Source organism: Lactuca saligna, chromosome 9, assembly GCF_052625555.1.
Source record: "Lactuca saligna cultivar CGN05327 chromosome 9, ASM5262555v1, whole genome shotgun sequence".
Lineage (NCBI taxonomy): Eukaryota > Viridiplantae > Streptophyta > Magnoliopsida > Asterales > Asteraceae > Lactuca > Lactuca saligna.
The window spans coordinates 3,074,948-3,102,026 of record NC_136425.1 but is presented as its reverse complement, the minus strand read 5'-3'; the positions used below and the strand labels follow the sequence as shown (position 1 = coordinate 3,102,026).

The 27,079-nt window shown below is 32.7% G+C and overlaps 5 protein-coding genes and 1 long non-coding RNA gene across 6 annotated transcripts; 3 read left to right on the top strand and 3 right to left on the bottom strand.

Moving 5' to 3' along the window:
• The first annotated feature begins 1,828 nt into the window (after positions 1–1,828).
• LPA1 (tetratricopeptide repeat (TPR)-containing protein) lies at positions 1,829–5,248 on the top strand. Its single transcript, XM_078973014.1, has 9 exons — positions 1,829–2,148; positions 2,650–2,753; positions 2,850–2,985; positions 3,066–3,297; positions 3,747–3,904; positions 4,002–4,187; positions 4,261–4,361; positions 4,519–4,615; positions 5,013–5,248. Exons 1-9 carry the CDS (start codon positions 1,891–1,893, stop codon positions 5,085–5,087), a joined length of 1,347 nt encoding a protein of 448 aa, XP_078829140.1. The 5' UTR covers positions 1,829–1,890; the 3' UTR covers positions 5,088–5,248.
• Positions 5,249–6,151: 903 nt separating this feature from the next.
• On the bottom strand, positions 6,152–7,432 carry LOC145014604 (uncharacterized). The gene is made up of 4 exons (XM_078973015.1): positions 7,178–7,432; positions 6,981–7,072; positions 6,650–6,771; positions 6,152–6,491 (listed from the first exon to the last, which is right to left on the bottom strand). The coding sequence occupies exons 1-4, from the start codon at positions 7,356–7,358 to the stop codon at positions 6,410–6,412; spliced, it is 477 nt and encodes a 158-aa protein (XP_078829141.1). The 5' UTR covers positions 7,359–7,432; the 3' UTR covers positions 6,152–6,409.
• Positions 7,433–14,334: 6,902 nt separating this feature from the next.
• Positions 14,335–15,436, bottom strand: LOC145018574 (uncharacterized). Its single transcript, XR_013667077.1, has 3 exons — positions 15,323–15,436; positions 14,802–15,223; positions 14,335–14,587 (listed from the first exon to the last, which is right to left on the bottom strand). It is a non-coding gene; the product is annotated as an uncharacterized LOC145018574 (long non-coding RNA).
• Positions 14,563–16,800, top strand: LOC145018573 (putative E3 ubiquitin-protein ligase BAH1-like 1). The gene is made up of 6 exons (XM_078976451.1): positions 14,563–14,951; positions 15,341–15,597; positions 15,684–15,947; positions 16,070–16,207; positions 16,377–16,435; positions 16,499–16,800. The coding sequence occupies exons 1-6, from the start codon at positions 14,744–14,746 to the stop codon at positions 16,602–16,604; spliced, it is 1,032 nt and encodes a 343-aa protein (XP_078832577.1). The 5' UTR covers positions 14,563–14,743; the 3' UTR covers positions 16,605–16,800.
• A 1,407-nt stretch (positions 16,801–18,207) lies between these two features.
• Positions 18,208–24,281, top strand: LOC145015097 (ABC transporter C family member 14-like). The gene is made up of 9 exons (XM_078973548.1): positions 18,208–20,791; positions 20,876–21,592; positions 21,673–21,837; positions 21,926–22,220; positions 22,346–22,560; positions 22,647–22,952; positions 23,047–23,110; positions 23,231–23,470; positions 23,576–24,281. The coding sequence occupies exons 1-9, from the start codon at positions 18,392–18,394 to the stop codon at positions 23,674–23,676; spliced, it is 4,503 nt and encodes a 1,500-aa protein (XP_078829674.1). The 5' UTR covers positions 18,208–18,391; the 3' UTR covers positions 23,677–24,281.
• LOC145015098 (putative E3 ubiquitin-protein ligase BAH1-like 1) lies at positions 23,590–25,889 on the bottom strand. The gene is made up of 6 exons (XM_078973549.1): positions 25,460–25,889; positions 24,696–24,952; positions 24,343–24,600; positions 24,083–24,220; positions 23,949–24,007; positions 23,590–23,873 (listed from the first exon to the last, which is right to left on the bottom strand). The coding sequence occupies exons 1-6, from the start codon at positions 25,653–25,655 to the stop codon at positions 23,768–23,770; spliced, it is 1,014 nt and encodes a 337-aa protein (XP_078829675.1). The 5' UTR covers positions 25,656–25,889; the 3' UTR covers positions 23,590–23,767.
• Positions 25,890–27,079: the final 1,190 nt, after the last annotated feature.

Here is a 27,079-nt window from a genome sequence, read left to right as displayed (position 1 = left end):
GATAAGAGTTTAGTAAATGAAAATTTTAGCATTTTTATTAAAGATAATAATAAGTTATAAAAAATCAATAAAAAAAATATTTTGATCATATTACATAACTAATTTCCAATTCTTGATAAATTTGCAAATGAAACGGAAAGCTTCATGATAAACAAAGATAATTCTAATTCGTTTAGAGTTCAATTCATTTATATTCCAATACATTTGAGAAATTTTATTTCTTACAAAAGCATTATACGAGAACCAAACCACACGCCCCTTGATATATTTTAAATTCGTAATTGTGAAAAGTTTATTACTATATTAATGAAATACGTGTAAATGTGCCATTTATGGTGCTTATTGGTAAAAGGTGAAATCAGATAATGAAATATAAACAAATGGTAAAGAAGTTATTATATTATTATTTTTTGATTTTGATACTCCATGGATTTTCTTTTCTAAATTAGACATTACATTGCTCACTTTTGTTCAATAAAATTAATATTAATTAATGAAAAATAAAAAATAAAAATAAGAAACATCTCCAATAGTTTTTTCTAACCACAACTTCCAACATTTCAATATGAAGTATCCCTTAACTAATTAAATTGCCATAAATTTATATTCTTTTTTTAAAGAAAAAACATAAAAGTAAATTCAAAAATGACATTAAATTTCTCATTAGTAAAAATAACAGTAAATTACTGAAACCGTCCATATGGTTTTGTCAAAATTATATGTCTGGTCTCTTTTTTTTTTCTTTTTTTTTGCATTCGGATCGTCCATGTGATTTGATTTTTTTGTCTTTTTCGTCCCTATGCTTTGATCAAAATTACACGTTTGTTCCCTAACTTTATGTATGTAAGGGATGAAAAACGGAACAAGATCAATCCACATGGACGATCCAAGTGCAAATAACAAGTTAGGAATCAAACATGCAATTTTGACCAAACCATAGAGACGATTTCAATAATTTACTCTAAAAATCATCATCTTCATCTACACTAATAAATGAATGTTTTTTTTTTGCCACATGTCACATTCTTATTCAATTTGCCAAATGTCATTTTGTAGTTATTTTGAATTAATTTCTTTTCCACATGTCATGTTATGGGTTTTTCTATTTTAATAAATTTCACGTAATACTTTAATGTGATAATTACAATAAATGTAGTAATAAATGAATATAAATTTAGTTAATGGACTTACCTTCTTATTTCAAAATTTTCAAATTAAAGTTCATTAGTTTATTTTATTAATTTATTTAAATTTAAAAGATAAAAAAAATCAATTTTAATAATTCATTATTTTTCTTATTTCTTATAAATCCAAAGTTCTTAAACATTTAGACATTTATATTTAATTTTTTTAATTAACTCATGTAATACATGAGTCTTACACTTTGTTTCTAATAAATAAAGAACTTTTTGTCACATGTCATACTCTCATTGATTTTGCCATATGTCATTTTGTGATTATTTTCAATTAATTTTTTTTCGCATGATATTTTTATGGTTTTTTCATTTTATTAATTTACACATAATATTTAAATGTAATAATTGCAATAAATATAATAATAAATGTATATCAATTTCATTAACTAGGTTCCTTCTAATTTCAAATTTTCTAAATTAAAGTTTCATTAATTTCCTTTGTTTATTTATTTAAATTATAAGAAAAACAAACAAATTAATTTTAATAATTTAATATATATTTTTTTAAATTCAAACTTCTCATATATATTGTAATTTCATATTTTTTTTCTTTAAAATAAATTAATATAATAAATAAATATGAACTCATGTAATAAATAAATAAATAAAACTATGGAAAGTTAGCTAGGCGCTTGGGTTTTTAGTTAGTTTTATACAAAGAAGTGGATAAACGGTTGTGTTCCATGAGACCTCAATGGATGTGATAAATCCTGTGCTCCGGCACCACCATCACCACCGCTGCTCCTTCAATTCCCCAAATCAATCAATATCCTCATTACTACTACTACTCCGCAGAAAACCCACTTTCAATTCCCCCCAAAAGTTTCTTTTTTCACCAATTTCTTGCTCTTCTTCAACCTCGCCGTCACCACCTTCTCCGTCGCCGGAAGTTGGTTCAGAGACAGCAGAAGCTTGCGTCAATTTGGGCCTCACCCTCTTCTCTAAAGGACGGGTACTTATACAAATATTCATCTTTTAATTCCGTCGCACTCCGTATACGTAATTATCATTGCTTATTGCTTCGAAATTCACCTAATTATATATGCGAAAATGTTTCATGTTGTTATTTATGAACTTTTGATTACCTTATTTTTGGTGTTTCTAGGGTTGAAGCTAATGGCTTCATTGTTATGGATATTGTCCGGATTTTCTTAGTTTAAATTCAGTGGCCGAAATTTATATCTGAATGTCCCCTATCATACTAATTTCTTTTTCAGGGATGCATCCATGTTTACACTTTTGAACAGCTTATAGAAGTCACTTTCTCTAGAAAATTAATAAGAATTGGTTTTATTGCTGGTACCATAAAGAGTATTTTACAACAATGTATCATGATCATGAAGTATTTGGGAACTAAAATGATAAACATCCAGACTTGGAGTGGAATGTCTGGATCAGTTTCAGTGGATCCAAGATCTGAAATTGACTATCATGATGGATATAAAATTTTCAGGTTAAAGATGCTCTCATCCAGTTTGAAACAGCGCTTACCTTGAACCCTAATCCTGTGGAGGCTCAAGCTGCACTTTATAACAAAGCCTGTTGCCATGCTTATAGGTAGGACTTTTGGTTTCCTTTTGATTATGTGTGTTGTATATCACCATGATTTTCAGGACAATCTGATTGAATTCATTTTTATCTGTTTGGAGGAAGAGGGGAGGGAAAGAAAGCTGCTGAATGTCTTCGCACTGCCCTTAAAGAATATAACCTGAAATTTGGAACCATTCTAAACGATCCAGATTTGGCCTCCTTCAGAGTTTTGCCTGAATTTAAACAGCTACAAGAAGAGGTTCTTCATCTTTTTTTTTAAAACCCTAAGTGGGTAATTAGCAAATATCAAAGTAAGTTAAATTTGAAAAGTATTTGCAGGCTAGGCTTGGTGGGGAAGATGTAGGGTATGGTTTCAGAAGAGATCTGAAGCTGATTAGTGAGGTTCAAGCTCCATTTCGTGGTGTTAGAAGATTCTTCTATGTGGCATTTACAGCAGCTGCTGGAATCTCATTGTTCCTTACTTTTCCTAGACTCTTCCTTGCTATCAAAGGTGGTGAGGGAGCTCCTGATATCTTAGGGACTTCCCAAAATGTTGCCATTAATCTTGGAGGTAAAACATATCAAGTAATTTCTAGATAGCTTTATAAAAATTGACGACTTAATGGAAAAGTCTCATCTCCTTGAATTTCTCTATTAATTGCATCAAGTAAAATAGAAACGCCCTGTACAGCTTATCAGAATAAGGGGCTGTTTCTTTTCTCATTAGTTTTTGTATGGGTAAAGCAACTGATGATGTCTGTAACTCTGTACGGATAGAATGTTGTATAACCGTCTAAATGGAACTAAATGACCATTTTACCCTTGCATTCCATTTCATAATATCCATCAATTTTAACTTGAGGAGAGTTGGGTGGAATATGTAAGAGGTTGGTGGGTTAATACATTAAGCAGTGTTTATTTTGGCTCAACTCTTTCCAGATTAAGACACACTCACGTTCCAGATTAAGTGCTTTAAGTCAAAAAAAAAAAAAATAAATAAATAAAGGTTTGAGTGTGTAGGCATTGTAGTTTTTGTGGCATTGTTTCTTTGGGATAACAAGAAAGAGGAAGAACAACTTGCTCAAATTACCCGAGATGAAACGCTATCAAGGTTGCCTCTGCGCCTCTCAACGAATCGTGTGGTTGAACTTGTGCAGTTAAGAGACACCGCAAGGCCTGTTAGTATCCAAATTCCCTTTCACCCAACCATGCATAATCACTATTCAAAAATATAAGTAGAAATTTTCATCATCAATTTGCATACTTTTCTTGAAGGTTATATTGGCGGGAAAGAAAGAGAGTGTGACTTTGGCTATTCAAAAGGCGGAGAGGTTCCGGATGGAGCTCTTGAACCGAGGTGTTATATTGGTTCCTGTGATTTGGGGGGAAGGAGAATTGCAAAGCGATAAGAGAGGATTTGGGGGTCCTAAAAAACCAGCTGCATCTCTTCCTTCTGTTGGGGTATAAATTTGCAAAATTATCCTGTAGTACTGCTATAGCACTGTAATTTAATACCTTATTTTGATGATTGTAGGAAGATTTTGAGTCGCGAGCTCAGTCGATAACTGCAAAAACAAAATTGAAGTCTGAGATCCGATTCAAGGCGGAGGTTGTGGCACCTGGGGAGTGGGAAAGGTGAGTCATAATAATCTTATTATCCTTGATGAACGTTGTTTTGGGGTTAAATAGACCACACACCACTGCATGCATATGTGACACTATTTATCAAATATCTCACTCTAAATTAAATAGGTTATTGGGTTTGTTTTAAGTGTGCTAAGTTGTTTGAAAGGTGGATAAAGGAGCAACAAAAATCAGAGGGAGTTACACCCGGTGAGGATGTATATATTATACTACGTCTAGATGGTCGCGTTCGAAGATCAGGGAGGGTCAGTACTCACTGCTCTTTTTTATCATTATTATTATTTCTATTATTATTTTCGTATCGCTCTTTCATTCTAAGTCCATTAAATTTCTCACCATCATAATTGGCTTTTTCTAAACAAATCAATGATTCAAATAGGAAAAAAAGAATGTTTTAACAAAAAGATGCCGACAATGATGTTTTGTGTGTTTTTTTTTTCATCTGGCTCATTCCTGCAAAAAACTAAAATGTTTTTTGGGAGTTTTCACAAGAAAATTTGCAACAAAAGCCAAGTATGAGGGATGGTTATAGAAATTAACAATGATCAACCGTTTTTATTGTTGTTTGTTGATTGATTTTAACTTTTGAGGTCAAACGGATATATAACAAAAGTTGTGTGTGTGTGTTTTTTTTTCCTATAGGGCTTGCCTGATTGGAACCAAATTGTGAAAGAGCTGCCAGCAATGGAAGACTTATTAAGCAAACTAGAAAGATAACACAACACAATGGTTCATTTCTATGCCTTTTGCCAACTTTTATTTTTTATATGTCATGTCACAGTTATTATAATAATATTACACGAATACAAGGGGGAACTTGAACTTGTGCATCAAGTATATATATGTGGTTTTAAATTCTACTTTGGAAACTTGGTATATCCCAGACCCAGTTGCAAAGTAGTTTCATGGATGCATGGATGCTTTGCTTTAATTTGGCATCGTGTTCTTGTAAAAAGCAATATTAAGCGTTGGTTGGGTCCTTTGGATTCTCCTAGCTCCTAACCTAACCAATATATATATCACACATTTGCCCATCCTAGATATATTGGGAATCTTATGTTTTTTAACCAAGTCAAATGTTGTGTGTGTATCAAGGTCCCTTGTTCAATAAGCTAGCTAGCTGGCTGAGAAAGATTCCATGGTATATGATATCATTGATTGCAAAAACAGTAATCTAATTATTTACTTTTTGAATGATACGATTTTTAGGAATATTTATCCATCCATCCGATCTACTAGTACTACACATGAATTGGTAAAAACTGACACTTGTAAATTGTAATAACAACTCATCCATGTGGCAAACTCCAAGAGCTACAGAATACAATTAAGGAAAGAGGGAAATTAATGCTGGATTTTACAAAATACGTAAAATTCCAAATGAACCATTGATTTTTTTAAAAAAAATATATAAAAAAGGATTCTCGTTTGTAAGAGTTACATTTGTAATTGTGGGCTGTGATGTGAATGCAAAATTACCGTTGTATTTGTACTTTGTAGTAGTAGTAGTAGTGTTTTTATGTTGCTTTTTTTTTGGTTGCATAAACACTGGTTTAATTTTCTCCAAATAGCATTATCAAAACTGCATGTCCTCATAGTTCCAAAGCTGATTATAAATTATAGGGAACCCATCTACGTTTTACATCATCACCATGGATTGATAGTGAAACCAGTACTTGTTGCTATTTATATGTCACCAACAATGAATGTGTTGTACGGAAATGGAATATCCATATTAATTTGCACGTCCAAAACACACGCAAACATGTTATTCGTAACGATTAAAATGAAGGAAACACATATATAGATTGCTCAAATGAAAATAAGTTTATGAAATTGAACAAACATTAAACATACATACATACATACTACCACGATCAACAGCGATGTTAGACTGTTGACAATATTTCAAAGCAAAAAAACTGCAGCCATGGGGAGCGCAGATGAAAGATAAGCAGAAAAGGTAACTAATGATGATGGATACCATATATGCCATGCCATGCCATGGGGCAAGATATCTTGAATTCGTGTTAATTAAGCTAAGCCTTGGGCTTCTTCACTACCATGACTGTGCAGTGAGCATGATGGGTAACATAGTCGCTTACACTTCCTAAAACCGCCCTATACATTATAATATATATATATATGAACAACATCAATTTTAATCTTATATATAAATCATATAGCTAGCCTAGCTAGAGACATGCATATATGTTTAATTAATTGAGTATATAAATTACTCATAATTAATTAATTAATTAATGGTATGTCGTATGTACCTTTTTATTGCTCCATAACCATGGCTTCCAACAACCAGTATGGTGGCATGGTACCTCTCCACAGCATCACACAGGATGTTTCTCGCATCCCCTTCCACAATCTCTAGTGTCGCATCATTCACCTGCATAATGCATTCATTGCATACATGATCCACGTTTGATTAAATACAGTCGGTCATGAATTTCTTCAGCAACCCAACTATATATCATTCAAATTTGATAACCGGCCAAATCATAACATCAAATTTTTGATGCTCGACCACTTAATTCAGAGCTAATTATTTGTAATTTCTCCCAATATATATTCACAATTGAAGCTGGATTCACAAACCGATTTAGAAAGGCAAATCTCCCTTGCCCTTTCGATAACTCGAGCAGCGATGTTCTTCAAATCCACATCCACATGCGACAAAACTTCCACACCTGCAATTTCATCATATATTCATATTCAGCAACAAATTTAATACATACATATACATGCATGCGAATTGAAGAAGATAATCAATACCCAAAATATATATTAATTACCTGGAACGGCGAATCCAATGGAAGAAGGAGGAGTAGGTTTGCTGTTAACGATGATTAGTTCGAAGGGATGATGTGGAGCAGAGGATACAAAGAAGTGATCCAACGTCCACTCCAGTGCGAAAAAACTCTGCTCGCTATCATCAACTCCGACGACCATCACCGGTTTCGCTGTTGCCGCCATTGTTATTGTTGCTGTGTGTGTCGTGTGTGTACAGTTGTAGCAATTGCAATGTTAGTTGCATCACTATTCAGAATTACAGTTTAAATAGACCAAAAAGGAGACTTAACGCCGTTAGTTTCAACTTTCAATACATGTAAAAAGTACAAAGTCTGAAACTTCTCTGTTATCTAGCTTCCATGAAAAAAATTAAGTGCGTCGACGTATATAAACGTAAACGAAAAAGTAATAAAGAAAACAAGGTGTTATATATTCCACGCAACAAACTAACGGTATTAATTTTTTTTTATTATTATTTAAATCAACATTCCTTGTAATACTATTTAGAAAAATCACTGATTTTTATTTTTTTAATAATATGAAGTTACCTGTTTCTACCCAGTTTTTTTGCAAAAATGGGGTTCCATTTTGCTTTGTAAAAATAGGAGCATTTTACAATGCATTTGCAAATATAGGACGGTAGCCCAATCACCAATATTTACTTTATCATTTTAAAATTTTATATTTGAGGCCCTTACACTATCATAACATATTATATGAATATCCTTTTTATTTTTAAAACTTTTTAGCTTTTATATGTATTTTTTCATCTATTAAATTTATATGTGAATTAAATGTATATGTGACACCTTAAAATATATTAATTCATTATATTTATATTCTTTGTTATCTTTTATTCATATTTTATATTTAATATGTTTTACTATTTTATCTACAAATTTATTTTTTTTAAATATATACCTCATTATTTATTTTATTATAAAATTTTCGTTACTATCATCAATTCAATATTGATTCTTCATATAATAAATGCTAATAAATTATAAAAAAGGTAGATATTATATAGTATCCATGATTTCACCAATTTTATTTTTTTAAATTTACATCTAAATTGTATCTTTATTATGACAATGGTCTTTACATTCTAATATTTTTCGTAACTTTATGTTTTATTTTTTTACGACTCCTTTTGTTTTATAAAACAAAGTTTTTTTTTTTGGTTTTGAATATGTTAACAACTTTTTATTTTCACAAATTTGTTTTCTGCGATTTTTATATTTAAAAAAACCATATAATAATGTAAAAAGTTACGAAAACATGCTAAAATATGTGAATATATCGAGTTAAATAATTTTTTTAAATGCTTTTTAAAGTCTTTACAAAAATTAAAAAAATAAAACTAATAATGTCATCTGGAATTAAATATTTTTCTCTAATGAGTTGTTTTTCAAAATATTTTAAAAAATAAAAAATAAAAGTAAATAATCAATTTAAATCCATTAGTTCAGAAATCATATTATTTAATTTTTTCTTAAAGACTTTAAAAGAATAATATTTTAAAAAAATATATCTAACTCTACATAGTCACATATCTTATATAACATGTTTACATTATTATGATTTTTTTAAATATAACAACCGTTATTGAAAAAAAGTTATAAAAGTTGAATTTGTGAAAATGAAATTTTTAAAAAGATATATGAAAACAAAGTTGCCAAAATAATTAAAACAAAACAACTTTGTTTTGAAAAACAAAAAGTAGTTCGTAAAAAAAACTAAAACATAAAATCAATACGTAAATACCAATATCGTAATAAAGATAAAGTTTGGATGTAAATTTATAAAAGAAAAATTGTTAAATCATGGATACTATATAGTAATATATGGTAATTAGGGATGTCAAAAACCCCCGTGGAACCCCGCTCCCGTGGGATCCCGATCCCGTATGGGACTAAATTTTTAAAAAAACCGGGAACGGGAGCGGGAGCGGGGGCAAAATTAAACCCCGCTTATTTTCGGGACCGGGAGCGGGAGTTGGTATTCCCGTCCCGTACTCCCGCGGGGTCCCGGTTGTATATTTATGTAAAAAATATATATTTAATATAAAATACATATACAAAATAGATTTTCTAATTTTAAGTGTAGGTTAGGTTTCACTTTCCCGTTTTCAATTAATAGATATTGAAGAGGTAGTGAATTAATCATATATTTTTTGATATGTAAGTATTTTATATTTGTAATATTGGATTTGTCATATTTTATATTTTTAAGATTGATGGAATTGTCGTTTTGTAATATTGAATTCGTAATGTTGAATTTTTAATTGTTTAGTTTCTAAAAGATTACGTTTTAAACTTTTAAAGTTATTAAAAACAAGCTTTTTAGCCTAACACAAAGTAGTCGTTTAGCAAAAAAAACGAATTTTAAGCGGGGGAACCGGGGGAACGGGGGCGGGACCGGGGGTGATGGAGGTAACCGGGAGCGGGACCGTGGGCTATGTAAACGGGGGTGCCGGGGGCGGGACCGGGACCGGGGGCAACAATTGATTTCGGGGGCGGGAGCGGGGGCAGCTATTCCCGCTCCCATTTGATCCCGTTGACATCCCTAATGATAATATGGAGTATCAATATTGAATCAAGATACTGATGAAAATTTTATAGTAAAACAGATAACAAAAATAAACATTTTAAAGAAATAATTAAGTTTATAGATAAAATATTAAAGAATCATACTGATAAAATATGAATAAAATATAACAAAAAGTATAAATATATTTAATATATTTTAAGGGTCTCACATATAAATTTCGTAATAAAGATAAAGTTTGGATGTAAATTTATAAAAGAAAAACTGTTAAATCATGGATATTATATAGTAATATATGGTAATATGAACTATCAATATTGAATCAAGATACTAATGAAAATTTTATAGTAAAACAGATAACAAAATAAACATTTTAAAGAAATAATTAAGTTTATAGATAAAATATTAAAGAATCATAATGATAAAATATGAATAAAATATAACAAAAAGTATAAATATATTTAATATATTTTAAGGGTCTCACATATAAATTTCTTAATAAAGATAAAGTTTGGATGTAAATTTATAAAAGAAAAATTGTTAAATCATGGATATTATATAGTAATATATGGTAATATGAAGTATCAATATTGAATCAAGATACTAATGAAAATTTTATAGTAAAACAGATAACAAAATAAATATTTTAAAGAAATAATTAAGTTTATAGATAAAATATTAAAGAATCATAATGATAAAATATGAATAAAATATAACAAAAAGTATAAATATATTTAATATATTTTAAGAGTCTCACGTATAAATTTAATAGAGGGATAATATACCAATAAAAGCTAAAAAATTCTAAAAATAAAAAGATATGATTAATTGGGGCCACAGCCCTATCTTTGCAGAATGCATTTTAAAGGATACTATGTTTACAAAGATTTTCACTTTCTACCACAATATGCATATCTCCTTATTTTCTTTATCACTTTTTTGTTTATTTGTTTACGTGTCATTTTAATATAATTTTTCAATAATATTATATATCTCTTAATTAATAACTTATTTAAAAAATAACTATTAATTTTTACTATGAAAATTTAATTAATTTTATAATCTTGGTTTCTGCAAGTTATAAACTAGTACTATTATTATATGCATGCATGAAGTGATAGGAAACCAATAACAAGTTAAATCATTGTTTTTGTTTTCGAAAGAGAAGTTAAATCGTTGTCGCATAAATTAGAGCAAAAAATCTACTTTGCATTCACTCTTTTAGTAGTATTAAGATATACTTGTTCTTTTATAAATAGGCTTTTATATTTTTCTTTTGATATATTTTATTTTGAAAAATATCTTAGAAAGAAGATAAAAAGCACGTGGTGTAATCTATTGCTTTAACGTCATTGTTGACAAGTGGACGTGCTCTTTTTCCCTATCACGGCAATGTAATGCATGCAATATTCGGTTTGATGATTAAATACCCTCGTATCAATTCCTTGCTATATTTGAAAAGCATTGATCATCAAAGATAAACAACATTAACAAACTATGACAAAATCATATAGATATATTAGGGCCGGCTATGTAGAAGTTTTTTAAGCTAGGGCTTAGGGTCCCCAATTCTAAGGAGCCTCATATTTTTCAAAATCCAAAAGTTTAGTCCACTAAAAAATTCAATCTGGTAACCACAAAATCAATGAAGCGGAAGAATAAATCAACTATCGCTGTATTTATAAAACTGAAACGACATTGCATTCTTCTACTGATTCTATTTTCTGCGACATATTTATCTCATTTGTTTTTGATTTTCGAGTCTAGTAAAGGGCAAAGGGCCCCAATTTTTTGACTTGCTTAGAACCCCTAAAATGGTTGAGCTGCCCATGGATATATAGATATTCACATCGTAAAAGAAATTCCAGGGTATATGATTCTTTGCTTGTAATCAATATTGGAAATAGAGAACAACAGAGTATAATCTAAAATGGGTTAACAGCCCTAAAAGAAAAGAATGATGAAGTTATAGACAACGTCAATCTCAAGTGATTTCTTGTTCTCAGGTTCATATAACCTTTCGATCTAAAATGGGTTAATTTAAGAATTTATTCTTAAATTAATGCATTTGCATGCATAGTAATTAATTAAACTAGGAGGGTTGCTGTTCAAATAATAATAATAATAATAATAATAAAAAACTAGGAGCCTGAGTTTATCTCTTTAGTTAAAAAGAAGAAAGATAAAGATACCTCGATAAGCCAAGTTGACTAAAAGATGCTAGTTGGGTGGTCATTGGGGCTTGGGATATAAAGAGAGAGATAGAATGGAAGAGGGTTAGTGAGTGGTTTTGGTTCTTTTTTATCTTCATAAAGACACTAGTCTTTTGAGTTGTGTCAATGTGTCCAAATCACCCACTAGACATTAGGTTCAGTTTTTGGGCTTACTTTTTTAGCCCATCTAGGGCTCAGACTAGCTAACGGCTACCCTCGCCCAATCAAATCCAAGACCAAGGCACATGGCCCAAGCCCAATCCATGAAGAAACCAATGGCATACGACAATACGTTTATACAACTGTATGTTAAACTGCAAATTGGCGGTTCTAGAGCGGGGATGCATGTTCCCCATCAACACAAAATTAACTAACATCAATAAGCTACATTTATTCTTTTTATTACTATTGTTTTAAATATATGATGTGCCCTCCAGGCAAAGTCCACATAATGGTGCCCCTCATTAATATTGGGCTGAAAGAAGAAAAAAAAAAGCAAAGCAAGCCCATCAAAAGGAATAAAGGGAATAAAGGCTAGACCCCAATGGATCTTGGTTATAAAGACTTCGTCTGTTGCGTTATTAACAATTTATATAGTATTGTAGTTACATTATTAACAATTTGTGAATTATAGATTTATAGGCTTCATTTGTATATGAATTTTTCATTCTTTATGTGGAAGCAGAGTAAAGTGATATGATTTGTGAATTTTCAAAATTTAGTTTCATGTTATTTATTAGATCACATAGCTAACTTTCTTTATTTTTTATATTAGACTGTAACTTTGTTATTAGTATTTAAAATCGTTTTGACACAACTTGGAAAAAGAATTGTTTGATAGTATTTTTGTGCCCCCAATACATGAAAATCTTGGATCGCCACTGTATATGTCTATATGTTGTTAGATTGTCAAACCAACAAATAAATAGGATATATAAAATAAAATTAAAACACTTATATGTATATTAAAAGATAGTACAAAGAAAATAGGGGTTGAATCATCAAGTACATAGATCAAGTGTTAAATATTGTTCTTCACATTTATAAGCACACAATTAAAAAAAAAAAAAAGTAAAAAGACGGGTTTGTTGTTCACATTCTATTCGTGCATACTTAACGATTAATACTTAGTGGAGACAGTTAAAACTTATATAAATTAATTACAATCATGGGGTTTCTATGTGACAATGAACCACATGTTTTACCTTCGGTTCGTTCAAACTTTTTAGCATGTTTGTAGTCATTTTCTTACAATATGAAACAATAAAATTTGGTGAAAATACATTTTGGGATGTTTGGCAAAAGAGCTTATTAGCTTATTAATGGTTCTATACTGGTGTAAGTTAAAAAGGTGTTTGGATAAAAATAACTTATAGCGTTGATAAATAACTAATAAGTTATTTTTTCATAAGTTAATCATTTCTAATTTATTAGTTTATAAGCTAGGAAACTAGTAAACTATAAGCTAATAAGCAATAAACTCTTCTACCAAAGACACTTTCATATAATATTTTTATAAATAACTCTTAAAATTAACATACAAGTCAAATCCATCAATTTATCCATAGATAAGTTATTTCAGACTTGGATGGACTTTATCAAAAGTGCGAGAAAACGACGTTCACTTGGAAAAAAGGATAAGCATAAACCCAACAATTTGGTAAAATCTTTATTAAGTTCACATGAATCACCCTTCTCTTTTTTACAAAAGGCATTTATATTATAAAAATATTGAATATTCGATGTAATTTCAAAGTATTTTATTATCAAAATTTATAAAAAAACGTTGTCAAAAATATACATGTCAATTTAACTGTCATATTTTCAAACCAGGTGATTATATTGGAGACAAATGTAGTATCCACTATCCACTCCATGGCTTGAAAATAGAATATATGATTTAACAAATCGCAGCTTGATAAAACTTTTTAGACATCAATCAAGTACCTTTACCACCACCAAAGGAGTTGCCTCATGTTGAATCTTACATGATTCAACTTTGAGGCCTAGTATTCATCCTGTTATAACAAATTCATTCTAAAAACTCTAAATAAACATACTGCAAATTACAACAGGGCAAGGGCTTATTTATCCTTTAATTCCTAATTTGATCACTAAATTTAAAATTGTTACCAAAACTATAAACTTTAGAAAATATTTATAGAAATAATCCAACTTTCAAAAGCATTTATTTAGAAAATCATGCAACTTTTAGAATCCGCTAACAAAATCATTCACTTCACCTGAGTGATTAATGTTTTTTTGTCAAATTACTGTAAATATTCTGTATAATTAAAGATTACATTGATTTCCACTTCCTTTTTGTAAAAGGCTAATGGTCAAATAAAAACAGGTTTTGTTTATTTAGAGCAATTTGCACTTAACAGACATGCCATCGATTTTAAAATCGGTATTTGTAGCCTTGTAGGTTCACATACAGAGTTATAATTAGATAGAATGGAATATCTATAATAAATAAATACTAAATATTTTATTTAATCATATATTAAATATTGATATAAAAGACATTTTGACCGTTTCTCATATTTATCTTCGGGACCGGCGACCCGACCCGCCAGAGCCAGGTGCTTTTTTGCATAAGGCCAGCTAAACCGTGGGCATAAATCTAAAATCTGTCTTCACTTTCTAGATCTATCAACAAAAATACATAGCATTATTTGATTGAATACAATTTCATTTACCTTCATCACGTAACAAAATAACACAGATCGATTTACACGTTCAAAAAAAACATCGAATTGTTATTGTCTGTCTCTTGATTCTTGATTGTATTAATTAAGGTAGAAGATGAAGTTCTTTAAGAAATACGAGGAGTACATGCAAACACAAGCTGAGAAGAAATTACCTGGTGTGGGTTTTAAAAATCTCAAGAAAATCTTGAAGCGGTGTCGTAGAGAGATGACTCATTCACAGATTTCGTTGCAGTCACAATCGTCATTGCTTCTTAACGACTCTGCAGAAAACACTCATGCTTATTGCCTCCATCCTTGCCCTGGTATTTATAATTTATCTCACTTTGATAAATTACGGATTTATTTAGTATACTCTTGGTGGATTTTTTTAGGTTCCGACATCAATATGTTAATTTACAGATGTTTCTGCGCCTTAATTTTGTTAGTATCTTCCTTCGTACATCAATATCATGACTCTGTCTTTAAGGTGGTGGATATATTGTCACAAAGAAGGTGTTTATTTTTGTGAAATCTTAAACTAGAACCATAACACCAGATGATAAACTTATTTGCCGAAGAAACACGTAACCAAAACCTGTAAAAGAAATTCAATAGAATCACGAAGATATCATGATAACCCTCATTTTCAAGCTCGTTTCATGTAATTATTTGATCTGTTAGATAATATCTTTACCTTTTTGTGTTGATGTAGTCTGCGATGGAAGCTTCTTTCCTTCCCTTATGAAGGAGATGTCTGTGGTGGTTGGATGTTTTAATGAGCGTGCACAAAAGGTGCTTGATGTTCATCTGGCAACAGGCTTCCACAAGTACTTCATGTGGTGCAAAGCCAAGTTACATGGCCAAGGAAACCAAAATCATCATTCTTTAATACAAGAAGGCAAGGACCTTGTTGGTTATGCAGTTATCAATGCCATTGCTATGCGTAAAATTCTTAAGAAATATGATAAGGTTTTTATTTGTCGCTTATATATAATTATCAAAGAGCTTTTAGATTCTTCATAATAAAAACATGACTCATAACTTTTTTACTGCAGATACATGACTCTAAACAAGGGCAGGCATTCAGGTCACAAGTTCAGAGCATGCACATGGACATCCTTCAGTCTCCATGGCTATGTGAGCTTATTGCATTCCACATTAACTTAAGGGAAATTACAAAGGCGGATATGAGGAGGAAAGGTTCTGAAATATTATTAGAGGGATGTTGTCTTGTCTTTAATGATGGAAAACCATCACTTTCGTGTGAGCTGTCTGATACTGTGAAGCTTGAGATAGACTTGACTTGTTCCATATGCTTGGTCAGTCCTTTATCATGCCATGTAAATTTTTGTTATAATGATTAATGCATAACGTGATTAATTAAAAATCATATAGTATCTGCTATTGATTAATCTGTCATTTGTATTCATTGAATGACCAGGATACTGTATTTGATCCAGTGTATCTGAGTTGTGGACATATATTCTGCTTCATGTGTGCTTGCAAATCTGGATCAGTAACAATTGTTGATGGATTGAAGGCAACAGAGCCCACTGCAAAATGTCCTCTTTGTCGACAAGTGTGTGTATATATATATATATATATATATATATATATATATATATATATATATATATATATATATATATATATATATATATATATAATACCTTTGAATTCTCTCTTTTATCTTTGTTTAATTAAAGTTTTCTTAATTATAACCATTTGGTCATGATGAATATATACAGGCCGGAGTTTACAAGGGATCTCTCCATTTGGATGAGCTTAACATTTTACTAAGTCGAAGGTATAACTTTATTTATATATGGTTTTACTTGTTTGTAGAAATAATTGAGTTGGAATTTGACAGGTGTCATGAATATTGGGAGGAAAGGCTTCAAAGTGAGAGAGCAGAAAGGATTCGTCAGACCAAGGAGCATTGGGAATCTCAGTCACGTGCATTCTTGGGGATCTAAATATATAGATCATACATGCATGTTTTTTCATTCAACTAAGAATATCATTGTATATTATTATAAGGTTATAGAATATAAATGTATATAGGTTAATTAATAGGTGTTTCTTCTACTAGTTATTTGGTGGTTTTCTGTAGATTTTGGTAACTTTTAACTATAATAATAGTGATCAAAATGTGAAACGTGATGTTATGAATGTCGAGTATTAGCATTTTTACATGTTAATACATTTATAGATATATGCTTTATGATTCTTAATTGTTTTAAATGGTTTGGAAAATAATTTTGATAATTAAATCATGATGTATTACTTTTGATCCAGAGCCTCTTCAAACATAATTAAAAAGAAGGTACGTAGCTCGGACACTAAACATGAAAGAGTGAAAAGCAAAATAAACCACAACTGATCAATTCGTTAAAACACATTTCAAAATCGAATATAATAGCATTAACACGGATTCAAAAATATCGGTTATAAATTCTATACATTTAATAATATTATAATAATAATTAGATTTCGAAAATATCACAAAGCAGATTTCAATTTATAGTCTGAGTTCCAAGAAATATCGACAAGATGGATCGGAGGGTGGTCCAAATTGTCAACCATCCCACGTACTTGAATTGATATATCTAGGAATAGCTAGGAACAAAACATTTTGTAGTGGGGACAAATTTTCGGACATTAACTCTGGTGAATGGACCCATGATACTATAATAGAAAGGAAAGTAACTTGCGGGAATTTCAGAACCACGTAGTTTCCAAAGTGTTAGGTCCACGCATGCACTATATATGACCTATACCATAATTAATATATACTATGGTTGTATATTCATTCATTCATAACAGGCCAAATTAAGTTACTAAATAGCAACCAATTATAATACTACATCAAAAAAATTCTACCATAATTATACAAATTAATATTCGTACACATGCATATATAATGTAATCACTCACCTGTAACTTAAATTAAGTTCCAATATACGTTATGAAAACATAACATAAGATGAGACTGATTACGTGCTCAGCTTAATTTGAATACTAATTACCCAGCAGCAACTGCTTTATCAACATGTGTACAACTTGCACCTGCCTGTGTCGACAAACCAATTACATGTAGCTGTTACTTTTTTCACGACACTAAAACATAAATTAATCAACCTTCACAAACCATATACCTACTTTATATACACATATAACGATTCAACAACTTTTGATACAAAAAAATATTTGTTATTTAATTAATAACATTATTTCTTTCTTTCCTAAATTTATCAGATCGATCGTTTACCCCAAAAACAAAAACTGCAAATTAATTAACATCAATATCTTTTTCTGTTAAGTTTCAGTTTTTTTGTAATTAACTTAATTTACTGTGAGTTGGTATTTAATTAGTAACCATTGCTTACATTTGTCAACTTTACTTGATCGACAACTTCATCAAATTAACCCAGTACTCTTTCTGTTCACACACCCAAACTGATTTGTCAGTTCTGTGTACGCATGATGAGATCATAAGTTAAAATTCATTTCCTGGATATATATATATATATATATATATATATATATATATATATATATATATATATACTACCTAGCTAAAAATGGATCCACAGGCCTCCACACAGCCCTGTACTGCCAGTGTTAATTCCTTGAATCTTGTTGGTCCATAAATAGTTATTCGCACAGGATAACTAGCTACGATACTCGGTGTGGTTATGTTCCATTAATGATTTAATTCTGTATACAGAATTTGACATATATATCCTTGTGGCCAGTACACATGACTTCTGCTTCATCTTGGATCACATCTCTCTCTTGTTCTTCAACCTCTGCCATTCCAGAAAACGACACCTCACACAACTCTTCCATTCTTCTTCCATGGCTACAGTTCATCTTGCTATCTCCATGCCCTCAAAGACTACTCTTAGCTTCCATTGATACCCTCTTTCTCTTCGCCCTCTTTCTTTTTGCACTTCAAAACCTCTATTCAAGATTCACCTCCCATAACAATCATGATTCTGCCATTAACGAACCTCTACTTGCTAAAAACACAGTTTCTGTCAAAACCAGTCTTTGGTTTAAACTATCTCTACTTGTTTCAGGCATCTTAGCAGTTTTAGCCATTGTTTCATCCATTCTCGGGTTCACCCATAACACCCAGAAGACGCCATGGAGAGTGATCAATGGAAGTTGTTGGTTAATTCAAGCGATATCATTCGTCACAATCGCTGTTTTAATCATCCACCAGAAGAGATTTCGAGCAGACACTCATCCGGTCTCTCTTCGGGTATTCTGGGTTGTAAATTTCATAGCCATTGCATTAATCGCCTCTTCAAGTATCATCCGTCTAGTTTCCAACACTCCATTATCGAAAACCGAGGACTTAATTGCATCAATCTGTTTACCATTTTCGGCTTTCTTCTTGATTCCATCATTAACCGGTTCAACCGGGATTACAGTGACAACAGAATCCAAACCTGAATTGAGAAAATCATCGAATGCGAGTGGATGGGCATCTGCTTCCATCTTTTCAAGAACGTTTTGGTTATGGTTGAATCCGTTATTGAAGAAAGGTTACAAAACCCCGTTAACAATCAAAGACATCCCTTCACTTTCTCCACAACACCGAGCCGAAAGACTGTTGTCCCTTTTCGAAAAAAACTGGCCCAGACCCGAAGAGAAATCGAAACATCCAGTTCGAACCACACTGCTTCGTTGTTTCTGGAAAGACATCATGTTCATCGGCTTCCTAGCAATCATAAAGCTGGGTATTGTGTATGTGGGGCCACTACTCATCCAAAGATTCGTGGACTTCACCTCGGGCGAAAGAAACTCTCCATTCGAAGGATTTTACCTGGTCCTAATCCTTCTAGTTGCAAAATTGGTTGAAGTTCTATCATCACACCATTTCAATTTCCACTCTCAGAAGCTCGGGATGTCGATCCGGTCATCCCTTATAACCTCTCTGTACAAGAAAGGTTTACGCCTCTCGTGCTCGGCTCGGCAGTCTCATGGTGTGGGCCGGATTGTGAACTACATGGTTGTAGATGCTCAACAGCTCTCTGATGTTATGCTTCAGTTACACGCAGTTTGGCTCTTGCCATGTCATGTTTTGGTGTCATTAGTCATTCTTTACGGGTACCTCGGGTTGTCAACCGTGATCACTCTCACTGCGGTTTTGGTGATTCTACTTTTCGTGTTTTGGGGTACGAAAAGAAACAATCGGTACCAGTTTAATATAATGACGAACCGGGACTCAAGGATGAAGGCCACAAACGAGATGCTTAGTGACATGAGGGTGATTAAGTTTCAAGCTTGGGAAGAACACTTCAACAAGAGGATTCAGACATTTCGTGAGTCTGAATACGGTTGGCTTTGCAAGTTCATGTATTCGGTCGGTGCAAACATGATTGTTTTATGGAGCACACCATTACTTATCTCGACGGTAACATTCGGGAGCACGATTTTGCTTGGGATAAAGTTTGATGCGGGGACGGTTTTCACGGCCACATCGCTGTTCAAGAACTTGCAAGAACCGATTTGGAATTTTCCTCAGTCGATGATCTCGCTCTCTCAGGCGATGATCTCGTTAGGGAGATTGGATGAGTATATGATGAGTAAGGAGTTGGAAGAAGATTGGGTAGAGAGACACCAAGGCAACAATATGAATGTTGTTGAGATCCAAAACGGGTCGTTTAGCTGGCATGATGAGTCTTCAGAAGGGGTAATGAATATGATTAAGAACGTCAACTTTGAGATTAAGAAAGGTGAACTTGCAGCCATTGTAGGGACTGTAGGATCTGGGAAATCGTCTCTGCTTGCATCTGTTCTTGGTGAGATGCCCAAAATATCAGGGAAGGTCAAAGTGTCAGGGAGCACTGCATATGTTGCACAAACACCATGGATTCAAAACGGAACGATTCAAGAAAACATTCTGTTTGGTTCACCAATGGACAGACATAAGTATAAGAGGATAATAAGAACATGTTGCTTGGAGAAAGACTTGGAAATGATGGAATTTGGAGATCGAACTGAAATCGGGGAACGTGGGATTAATCTCAGTGGTGGTCAAAAGCAACGGATTCAGCTTGCACGGGCTGTTTATCAAGATTCTGACATCTATCTTCTTGATGATGTGTTTAGTGCTGTGGACGCCCACACATGTTCAAAAATATTCAAGGTACGTGATCATATAATTAAACTGTATCACATTCATCTTCTTCTTCTTCTTCTTCTTCATATGTATAAATTTTGTTGCATGCAGGAATGCATGAGGGGTATCCTTAGAGACAAGACAATCTTACTTGTGACTCACCAAGTTGACTTCCTTCATAATGTGGATCTTATCCTGGTGATGCGTGATGGGATGATCGTACAATCAGGAAAGTATGATGAACTGGTTGATTCTGGTCTGGATTTTTCAGCTTTAGTATCAGCCCATGAGACCTCAATGCAGCTAGTACAAATGGAGTCTACTACTGAACCAGAAACCGTAACAAAATCTCCTAGCCATAATAAGTCCTCAGTGGAAGGAAAAAAAAAAGATCAGAAAGCTTCAGCACGATCCCAATCAAGTTCTATAGTAGGAACATCAAAACTGATTGAAGACGAGGAGCATAAAACAGGAAGGGTGAGTTTACATGCCTACAAAGTGTATGCCACCGAGGGTTGTGGCTGGACTGGTGTGGTCCTGTTTCTGTTGTTGTCGGTGCTGTGGCAAGCCACACAGATGGGTAGTGATTATTGGTTGGCTTATGAAACTTCAGAGGATCGAGCTGCCTCTTTCAACACTTCTCGTTTCATTGGAGTCTATGCAGTTATTGCATGCGTTGCATTTGTCCTGTCATTTGCTAGAACTGTTTTATATACATTCCTGGGGCTCAAGACTGCACAAAAGTTGTTTAAACAGATTCTTCACAGCATTCTTCATGCTCCAATGTCATTTTTTGACACCACTCCTTCAGCAAGAATGCTTAGTCGGGTAAACTTCCCCCATTTTTTTAGGCAAAAAATGTATTGTGTAACAACCTGATTGTATGCTTTTTATTAGATGTTTTTCAGGCATCAGTTGATCAAACCAACATCGATATTCTGCTTCCATTCATGATGAATCTGAGCCTTGCTTTGTACATGTCTGTGATTAGTGTCATCATCATCACGTGCCAATACACTTGGCCGACAGTCTTCCTACTGATTCCACTCGGTTGGCTCAATTTCTGGTACCGGGTATGTGTTTAATTTGTGAAGTCATCAGGATACAAAATGTTTTTTTTCCTTTTAAAAAAATGATTTCTTTTTATCCTAACTTTTTCAGGGGTATTACCTTGCAACATCTCGCGAAATAACCCGACTCGACTCGATTACCAAAGCACTCGTCATTCACCACTTCTCAGAGAGCATATATGGGGCTATGACGATCCGGTGCTTCAGGAAACAAGACAGGTTTGTTGAAGAAAATGTTGAGCGCGTGGATGGAAATCTAAAAATGGATTTCCACAACAATGGATCCATTGGGTGGTTGGGCTTCCGTATGGAGTTTCTAGGAAGCTTGTTTCTTTGCTTTTCCACTCTTTTCATGATCATCTTACCCAACAACATCATTAAACCAGGTACTTTCTCCCTTCAAAACCCAACCAAATTAATATATATATATATATATATATATATATATATATATATATATATATATGTATATATCCAGGTTTCTAATCGAATTTGGTACTCATGATTACAGAGGACGTTGGACTGTCACTCTCGTATGGGTTGTCCCTAAACGGTTTGCTGTTTTGGGCTTTATTTGGAAGCTGTTATGTTGAAAACCGAATGGTTTCGGTTGAAAGGATAAAACAGTTCACCAACATACCATCAGAAGCAGAATGGGTGAAGAAAGATGGCCCACCTCCTCCGAATTGGCCTACTCATGGCAGTTTGGAGCTCAGAGACTTGCAGGTAGCCAGGATACCACATTATCAAGATTCAACATTTCCACTTCATATCTGTCAAATTGAACTTGATTAATGTTGGCTTGTGAGCAGGTTAGATATCGCCCAAACACGCCTCTTGTGCTCAAGGGGATTACTTTAAAGATTGAAGGGGGGCAGAAGATTGGTGTTGTTGGGAGAACAGGCAGTGGGAAATCAACTTTGATCCAGGTTCTGTTTAGACTTGTGGAGCCATCTGGAGGAAGTATCATCATTGATGGTATCGACATCTCCACACTCGGACTTCATGATCTTAGGTCTCGATTTGGTATCATTCCTCAAGAACCCATCCTTTTTAAAGGCACAGTCAGAAGCAATATTGACCCTATCGGTCAACATTCCGATGAGGAGATATGGAGGGTAAATACGTCATTTTTCTTTCTTTCTTAAATCTTACTCACTCACCTCACCTCCTTTGAATTTGATCCATCTAACATAAGAATATGCTTTTTAGAGTCTCAAACGATGCCAACTTAATGATGTTGTAGCTGAAAAACCTGGGAAACTTGATTCTGCAGGTACTTAAAACGGATCTAGGGACTTTTTTTTTTTTTTTTTTTTTTTTTTTTTTTTTGTCAAAATAGAAAAAAAGATGTAATCTTGTTTTTCGCTTTTATATTTGGGTGTTTTGTTTATAGTTGTTGATAATGGGGATAACTGGAGTGTGGGACAGAGGCAACTTCTCTGTCTGGGAAGGGTGTTGCTGAAGCACAGCAGGCTGTTGTTCATGGACGAAGCAACAGCTTCTGTTGATTCACAAACAGATGCATTAATTCAGAAAGTCATAAGAGAAGACTTTTCAGACTCTACTGTCGTTAGCATTGCTCACAGGATACCCACTGTCATGGACTGTGATCAGGTTCTAGTCATTGATGCAGGTATACTTTCTTTATTCATTTTTCTCAACAAACAGTGATCGAATGTTCATCAGTTTTCTTACTATGAAGGTCAACTAACTAACTTATGCTGGTTTGTTTTCACAGGGTATGCAAAAGAATTTGACAAACCTTCGCTTTTGATTGAAAAGCCCTCACTTTTCGGGGCATTGGTTCAGGAATATGCAAACAGATCATCTGGTTTATGAATGTACATCTAAACGAAATTATTTCGCATAGATCACGCATGAAATATATTACAAGAAGCAAGCTACAACTTATTCAAAACTTCTTACAAGTTCAGATCCCCAAGAATGCACGTGACTGAGATTCCCAATGCTCCTTTGTCTGTCGAATCCTTTCTGCTCTCTCACTTTGAAGCCTTTCCTCCCAATATTCAGGGCATCTGTACAAGTTTCATAAAGCTTCATGTCATATCTAAAATCAAGTAATAGCATGTTTTTCATAGTAAAAAACGTACCTTCGACTAAGTAAAATATTGAGCTCGTCCAGATGGAGAGATCCATTGTAAACTCCTGCCTGTAAAAAGTAAAAACAACACTAAGATATAATTCGCCAAATGGTTATCATGCAAATTTCAGAGAGAGAGTATACTTCTCGACACAGAGGACATTTGGCAGTAGGTGCGGTTGCCTTCAATCCATCAACAATTGTTACTGATCCAGATTTGCAAGCACACATGAAGCAGAATATATGTCCACAACTCAGATACACAGGATCAAATACAGTATCCTGATCATTCAATAAATACAAATAACAGATTAATCAATAGCAGATACTATATGATTTTTAATTAATCACGTTATGCATTAATTATTATAACAAAAATTTACAAGGCATGATAAAGGACTGACCAAGCATATGGAACAAGTCAAATCTATCTCAAGCTTCACAGTATCAGACAGCTCACAAGAAAGTGATGGTTTTCCATCATTAAATACAAGAGAACATCCCTCTAATAAGATTTCAGAACCTTTCCTTAAAGCTTTCTTTGATTCCCTTAAGTTAATGTGGAAGGCAATAAGCTCACAAAGCCATGGAGACTGAAGGAGTTCCATGTGCATGCTCTGGACTTGTGACCTGAATGCTTGCCCTTGTTTAGAGTCATGTATCTGCAGGAAAAAAGTTATGAGTGCTCAACTGCTCATGTTTTTATTTTGAAGAATCTAAAAGCTCTTTGATAATTATATATAAGACAAATAAAAACCTTATCATATTTCTTAAGAATTTTACGCATAGCAATGGCATTGATAACTGCATAACCAACAAGGTCCTTGCCTTCTTGTATTAAAGAATGATGATTTTGGTTTCCTTGGCCATGTAACTTGGCTTTGCACCACATGAAGTACTTGTGGAAGCCTGTTGCCAGATGAACATCAAGCACCTTTTGTGCACGCTCATTAAAACATCCAACCACCACAGACATCTCCTTCATAAGGGAAGGAAAGAAGCTTCCATCGCAGACTACATCAACATTTATTACAATTAATAAATCACGACTATATATTCAACAACTGTATATGCAAATTCGTACAAACAATATTCCAGAATTACACCATTCACACATCGTATTACGATAAAGCTTGTGTGGAGTGACTATGCAACAAATTTCACCTCTACCCAATCATAATATTAGCTTAAAGAAACAGAGAGATACGTAGGAAGAGACGAACAAGAATAACATCAATAAAAAGAAAGTAATGATGCTGACAAGTAAAGAAACCAAGAAAATGGTGTGATTTATATTAATCATCGTCTTCCTCTTCTCCTTCTTAAATGGGTGGGTTCTAGTTTAAGATTTAACAAAATTAAATAAGAAGCGTGTAACAGAAGCACCTCTGTGACAATACATCAAACACCTTAAAGACTAAGTCAGGATATTGATATACAAAACTAAAAAACCCAAAGAATACGTTATAAATTAAGAACCAGAAACATCTGTAAAGTAACAAAGTAGGATAAATAAAATACCTGGGCAAGGGTGCAGGCAACGCGCATGAGAGTTATGATGAGCAGAGTCATTAAGAAGCAATGGGGAATTCTGTAACTGAGTTGTCTCCCTGCGACAGCGCTTCAATATTTTCTTGAGATTTTTAAAACCCACACCAGGTAGTTTCTTCTGATCTTGCGATTGCATGTACTCCTCGTATTTCTTACAGAACTTCATCTTCTATATTAATTCTATAAAGAACAACAAGAATTAGATGTATATTTGGACGCCAATCGATCTGTGTTATTATGTTGCAATGGTGATGAAGGCCAGGGGAACGAGAACACTGTTCGTATCTTGTTGACAGAGAAAGTTAACACGATTTAAGTCCCTGGTTTTGCTGGCTTTATGTACAAAGAAGGGTGACGAAGCACCTGACCCTAGCGTGTCGCCGTTCCCGAAGATAATACAAGAAAGGGTCAACTTTCTTCAGATTTTCCTCTATATTTAAAGTTTTAAACCATAAGAAATTAACAACTTGGTGCTAATTTAACTTTAATTTATAAAAAAACTAAAAACTAAAAATTTTAATATATTTTTCAATAAATAAATTATTCATAACAGTTATTACAATTAATAATTAATAAGTAAAATTAAAACCAATTAATAAACGTGATCGTGTCTAATATGGAGTTTTTTAAAGTTTTTTTTACCTTTTCTTTAAGTTAAAAAAAATGTGGAAGAATAATTTTGTTTTGCCATTAAATTTTACAAAGACACAACCATATAATTATATAGTATTTAATTTAAATGTATATAAATGGAGATGGGGAAGAAATGATTTACCAACCCACTTGAGTAATGGTGGCCATTTTAAACAACTGTAAACCATGGCTTTTCACAATAAACAAAATTTAAATACCAGTGGGCTTTTGACATTATGGCTGCCATCCATGATTAAAAAAGAAATAGTATATACCCTTGTTAAAACAATTAAAAAGAAGTATTTATCTGAACGGTGAACATAAATTCAAGACTCATATAGAGGTTAACTGTTAGAAATAATATTTTCGGTAAACCAATATTTTGAACCTAAACTTTGAGCGTATTTGATATGTAACGTTTGTAAGTTTTTAATTTTAAGTATTCGACAAAACATTCTATTTTAAGTAAAAAAATTTGTTTGTTACCATAAGCTTTTAGCGTTTAATTTAAATAAAACGTTCAAAATTTAAAAATTGTCTCACATAACATTTAACAAAACGTTACCCGCTACCAGTTAAACACGATCTAGGTGTGAAATTTTGTATTTAAGTATATCATTGTACTCTTTTGGTTACTTTTTTATAGCAATTTTATTATAATTTTATAAATTTTTAAAACATGATACTCTAAAGCCAAAACAATATTTTTGGAAAATCAACTATAGTCAATATCTTTATATTGCCAACAAATTCAAATTATTACATAGAGTAATGAACTTTATTTCTTTTATTTCCGTCCTACTATATTTGGTATGGATCTTATCTTATCTTTTAGACTTGACAAAACCTGACACGATACGACAATTCAACACAAACCCGATACGAAATTAGCAGGTTTGGGTAACATATTTCAACACATTTATGTAAACAAATTATAGTAGATATGAGTATATCTAC

Excerpts from the sequence above, each read along its gene's own strand:
- LOC145018573 (XM_078976451.1), top strand. The coding sequence starts at position 14,744 with ATGAAGTTCTTTAAGAAATACGAGGAGTACATGCAAACACAAGCTGAG. Across the intron at positions 14,952-15,340 it reads TTGCCTCCATCCTTGCCCTG|TCTGCGATGGAAGCTTCTTT; the intron begins GTATTTATAATT and ends GTGTTGATGTAG. Across the intron at positions 16,436-16,498 it reads AACATTTTACTAAGTCGAAG|GTGTCATGAATATTGGGAGG; the intron begins GTATAACTTTAT and ends GGAATTTGACAG.
- LOC145015098 (XM_078973549.1), bottom strand. The coding sequence starts at position 25,655 with ATGAAGTTCTGTAAGAAATACGAGGAGTACATGCAATCGCAAGATCAG. Across the intron at positions 24,601-24,695 it reads TTCTTAAGAAATATGATAAG|ATACATGACTCTAAACAAGG; the intron begins GTTTTTATTTGT and ends TTTTTCCTGCAG. Across the intron at positions 24,008-24,082 it reads AATGTCCTCTGTGTCGAGAA|GCAGGAGTTTACAATGGATC; the intron begins GTATACTCTCTC and ends TACTTTTTACAG.
- LOC145015097 (XM_078973548.1), top strand. The coding sequence starts at position 18,392 with ATGACTTCTGCTTCATCTTGGATCACATCTCTCTCTTGTTCTTCAACC. Across the intron at positions 21,593-21,672 it reads CAGCAAGAATGCTTAGTCGG|GCATCAGTTGATCAAACCAA; the intron begins GTAAACTTCCCC and ends GATGTTTTTCAG. Across the intron at positions 23,471-23,575 it reads GGTTCTAGTCATTGATGCAG|GGTATGCAAAAGAATTTGAC; the intron begins GTATACTTTCTT and ends TTGTTTTCACAG.
- LOC145014604 (XM_078973015.1), bottom strand. The coding sequence starts at position 7,358 with ATGGCGGCAACAGCGAAACCGGTGATGGTCGTCGGAGTTGATGATAGC. Across the intron at positions 7,073-7,177 it reads CATTGGATTCGCCGTTCCAG|GTGTGGAAGTTTTGTCGCAT; the intron begins GTAATTAATATA and ends ATGAAATTGCAG. Across the intron at positions 6,772-6,980 it reads AGATTTGCCTTTCTAAATCG|GTGAATGATGCGACACTAGA; the intron begins GTTTGTGAATCC and ends TGCATTATGCAG.
- LPA1 (XM_078973014.1), top strand. The coding sequence starts at position 1,891 with ATGGATGTGATAAATCCTGTGCTCCGGCACCACCATCACCACCGCTGC. Across the intron at positions 2,149-2,649 it reads CCCTCTTCTCTAAAGGACGG|GTTAAAGATGCTCTCATCCA; the intron begins GTACTTATACAA and ends TAAAATTTTCAG. Across the intron at positions 4,188-4,260 it reads CATCTCTTCCTTCTGTTGGG|GAAGATTTTGAGTCGCGAGC; the intron begins GTATAAATTTGC and ends TGATGATTGTAG.